Genomic DNA, 3,690 nt, shown 5'->3' with positions numbered 1-3,690 from the left:
ACTTGTCCCACAGGGGCTGTACTTTATTGGTGCCTTTAATTCTTATTTTGCACGTTAGGGTTGTGGTATGCCAACAATGCTTCACACGTGTGACCTCTGCCTGTCAGAAGGCTTCCTCTGTCCCCCGGGGTGCCACGACACCCCTCAGGACATCGACACCCCTACACTCGCACCCTGCCCCGTCCCACCTCAGGGCCTCGCCCGCCTCAGCGGGCACCCCCCACGCTCCCCCCCCCGCCCTCCCCTCCCCGCGCGGGCGCTGCCCCTTTAAGAAGGAGGCCGCCCGCCGCCGCCCGCCCCGCTGTCAGCTCCGGGCTCCCGCCCGCCCGCGCCGCCGCCGGCTGCGGCGTTTCTCAGGTTTGAGCGCCCGCCCGCACGCGCCGGGCGCTGCCATGTTCCGCCTGCTGCTGCGCACGGGCCCGCCGCCGCCCCGCGGGCCCCCCCTCGCCGCCGCCGCCCGCCGCCGCCGCCGCTGCTGCCCCCCGCCCCCGGGCCGGGCTCCCCTCAGCCCGCCGGCCCCTCTCCTAGCGCTGCGGGCCGCCGCCGGCAGCTCGGCCAAGGTAGGCGGTAGGGGCGGCCCCTCCGCGCTGTGCTCGCCGCTGGAGGTGGCGCCGCGGGGAGCTGGGGGGGGGGGGGGGCAGCCTCGCGTGGCCGGGAGGCGTTGTGTGGTGGTTGGGGGCTGTTCTGGGGGCAGAAGGTGGGGTTCGGGGTGATGGGGGTGGAGCGGACCGGTGGTGGGGTTGTGTGGCTGGTGGGCTGCTTTCCTCGCCCAGCCGGACGGGGCCGTACTGGGCGGTCCAGTGATCACTGTGCTTACTAAGCATCCTGCCTCGACACCGTCCAGAAGCTGCCTGGCATGCGGCCCTCAGAGCAGGGGTGAACGGAGAAGGAGCTGGGTTTCGGTGCTCACGAGCCGTTTTGCAAACATGTCTGTGGGGCACCGGCCCGGGGGATCCTCTGAGGCACACCTGTCTCCGTGGGCAGTCGGCTCCTCTTTTCGTGGCACCTGAAATGAAATGTTTTACTCTGAAATCAACCCTCGTATTCGGCTCCTTAAATAGATCGTTCTCATCGTTCTTTGGATGACAAAATCACTGTATGAAAAGCTCAAATACCATTCAAACCATGCCTGGCTTTTAGGAAAATCGCACTGTTGAATAAAATGAGTGTGCTTGGCTAAGCATGTGGTGCCGGTTTTGGCAGTAGGGGTTATGAGACCGTTCTGCTTGGTTAATTCAAGTAGTCCCAGTCAGTAACTTGGTATCTAAATTTTATGGAATGGAATTTAAAACCAGAATTCTTTCTCCTTCCCTTTAATAAAACTGAAGACTGAGAATGACTTCAGAAACACTGCTGTACGTGGTGAAGTAGCAGCCGTGTAGTACAGCCACAGTGTTATGTGGCTGGAAATACTTAGGTTATCTACCTGTGAACCTTGTCTTTTGCTTAATGAGCTTGTTTTAAAAACAAGTATTTGAACATTGTTTCTTCATTTACCTTCTAGTATTAAATCTGGCTTAAGCAAAAAAGGGGTTGGGTGAGTTAGGTTTTTTGTTGGTAGTTTTTGTTGTGTTTTTTTTTTTCTTTCTTTCTGGACATTTTTCTTTCTTAGTCAAGTTTCAGTTCTATTCACATACTGTCTTGGTTCATGAGCCAAAGTAAAAGAATAAAAATAAAAAAAATTAACATTATTCATTATGTTTGAAAACTTTAAAAATACAAGAATCAGAATAAATCCTAGCTGACAATCTTGCCAAGTCCAAGAATGAACCCAAAGCAGTAGCGCTCCCCTGGTTCTTCCTTTTGTCAGCAGACCTACAGAGGGTTCTTTGTAGGAGCCTGAATACTGGACCTCTTCTATCAGTAAGTTGTTAGCACGCTGGAATCAGTGTAGTATCGTGTAGGCTTCCAGTGCCATCAATTGCCTAGCCGTGTTACAAGAATTCACTGTACAAAGCTGAGCTTGGTATAAGCAGAAATCTCGTTGGCACCTCAATCTCACCTCTCAAAAGCTGCATGAGTGTGCCATGGCACCCGTTTGGATCAGATGGAAGGCTGGGACCATAACACTTCTTTTTAATGATGGAACCTGCATTATGTAAGAACTTGCACCAAGCTCAGTGCACCTGTTTGATGTGAATAGTTGGAAAATGGGAACTTGTATGGACTCTGCCTACAGGCATCAGCTATCCTGAAATGAAAAAGCAAAAGCACGTTACAAGCTTTCCCAAAGCCTTCCAAGCAGCACTGTACACAAGCCAATTGCTTATTCTTTCAAGTCTATTCAACTGGCTAGAATATAATATTGTGCTTAATGCAAATTAATATTTTGTTTTCTCTTTAGGATGTGGGTGGATCCCCTGAAAAGGCAGCCACAGATCTCAGCAGTGAAAACAAGAAACTCAATAAATCCCAGCAACTGAAAAAAGTTTTCAAAGAATATGGTGCTGTAGGGGTTTCATTCCATGTTGGAATTTCATTAGTGTCTCTAGGAATCTTCTACCTGGCTGTGTCAAGGTATGGTTTGACTGTATAGCCTCTAGGTAATGGGTTAGACAAGAAAAATATTCTACCATTGTGCCTATTTCTGGAAAGAGATTTGCTCTGTGCTTGTTTGAGCTATATACAGGAATCTTCTGAATTTTGAGTATTGATTGATCCATAAATGTATCTAGTCTCCGGTCAGGTATGAGTGAATATAAACTTGCTTGGTCATTCTGTGAAAGTTCATGGTCTGTGGTGGGCTGGTGAAAACAACAGAGTAGAGACTGTGCCAGAGTAACTAAAGAAGAATTTATTTGGTTCTGCAGAGATATCTTTTGTTCTCAAACAGTGGTATGGCCTGTAGAGATAGAGCCATATGAAAGTGCTGGAGCTTAGAGATAAATTTATTTTTCTGGGTGCTGAACTCCGTTCAAACTGCGGAAGGCAACAGCCACTAAAACAGAGGATCAGGTTAAAAAAGAAAATGCCAGATAACAGAGACAGGTAGGAAATGCTGAGGGTGGTGCTGAATATTCTCCATGCTGTAGCTGCACAGGTGTATAGCTAAGAAGATACTTGACTTCATAGGGACCTTGGCTGTTACTGCTGGAAGAATTTGTTTTTTATTATTTAATATTTAAAATTAAACAAATTCCAGAGTTGAAAGTATGCCATGTTAAATTCCCTGAGTAAACAATACTCTTAATTTATATTCTTCATTGTGCAGTTTTAAAATAAGCTAAGAAGTCTTATTTTCTTTTTCCACAGTGGTGTGGATATGACTGCAGTTCTCTTCAAACTTGGTTTCAGTGAATCATCGCTGCAATCTAAAATGGCTGCTGGTACAAGCACATTTGTGTTGGCATATGCTATTCACAAATTGTTTGCTCCAGTACGAATCAGCATTACTATAGTTTCTGTGCCATTTATTGTCCGATACTGCCGGAAGATTGGTTTCTTCAAACCTCCTACCCCAAATCCATGATAACTTCTTATTGTTTTTTACTCTTTTTTTGTTTTTTAATGTTCAATATTCATGTAGCTTTTCAGATGGATAAATTTCTTTAAAATACTTATTTGGATTCATGTTAATGCTGACCTTCTCGTGCATTTCTCACTTGTTCTTTCAGGTAAATGTAATGCAGTGAAAAGTGCTCTCCTTATCTTTTTTCCCTTTGCCACCTCTTTTTTTTTTTTTTTTTTTTT

General features: G+C 47.0%; 1 protein-coding gene across 1 annotated transcript; it reads left to right on the top strand.

The window, feature by feature from the left end:
• The first annotated feature begins 321 nt into the window (after positions 1-321).
• On the top strand, positions 322-3,690 carry FAM210B (family with sequence similarity 210 member B). Its single transcript, XM_066978370.1, has 3 exons — positions 322-560; positions 2,345-2,517; positions 3,253-3,690. Exons 1-3 carry the CDS (start codon positions 393-395, stop codon positions 3,467-3,469), a joined length of 558 nt encoding a protein of 185 aa, XP_066834471.1. The 5' UTR covers positions 322-392; the 3' UTR covers positions 3,470-3,690.

This window comes from Anser cygnoides, chromosome 16 (assembly GCF_040182565.1).
Source record: "Anser cygnoides isolate HZ-2024a breed goose chromosome 16, Taihu_goose_T2T_genome, whole genome shotgun sequence".
Lineage (NCBI taxonomy): Eukaryota > Metazoa > Chordata > Aves > Anseriformes > Anatidae > Anser > Anser cygnoides.
This window is presented reverse-complemented; position numbering and strand designations above follow the sequence as displayed.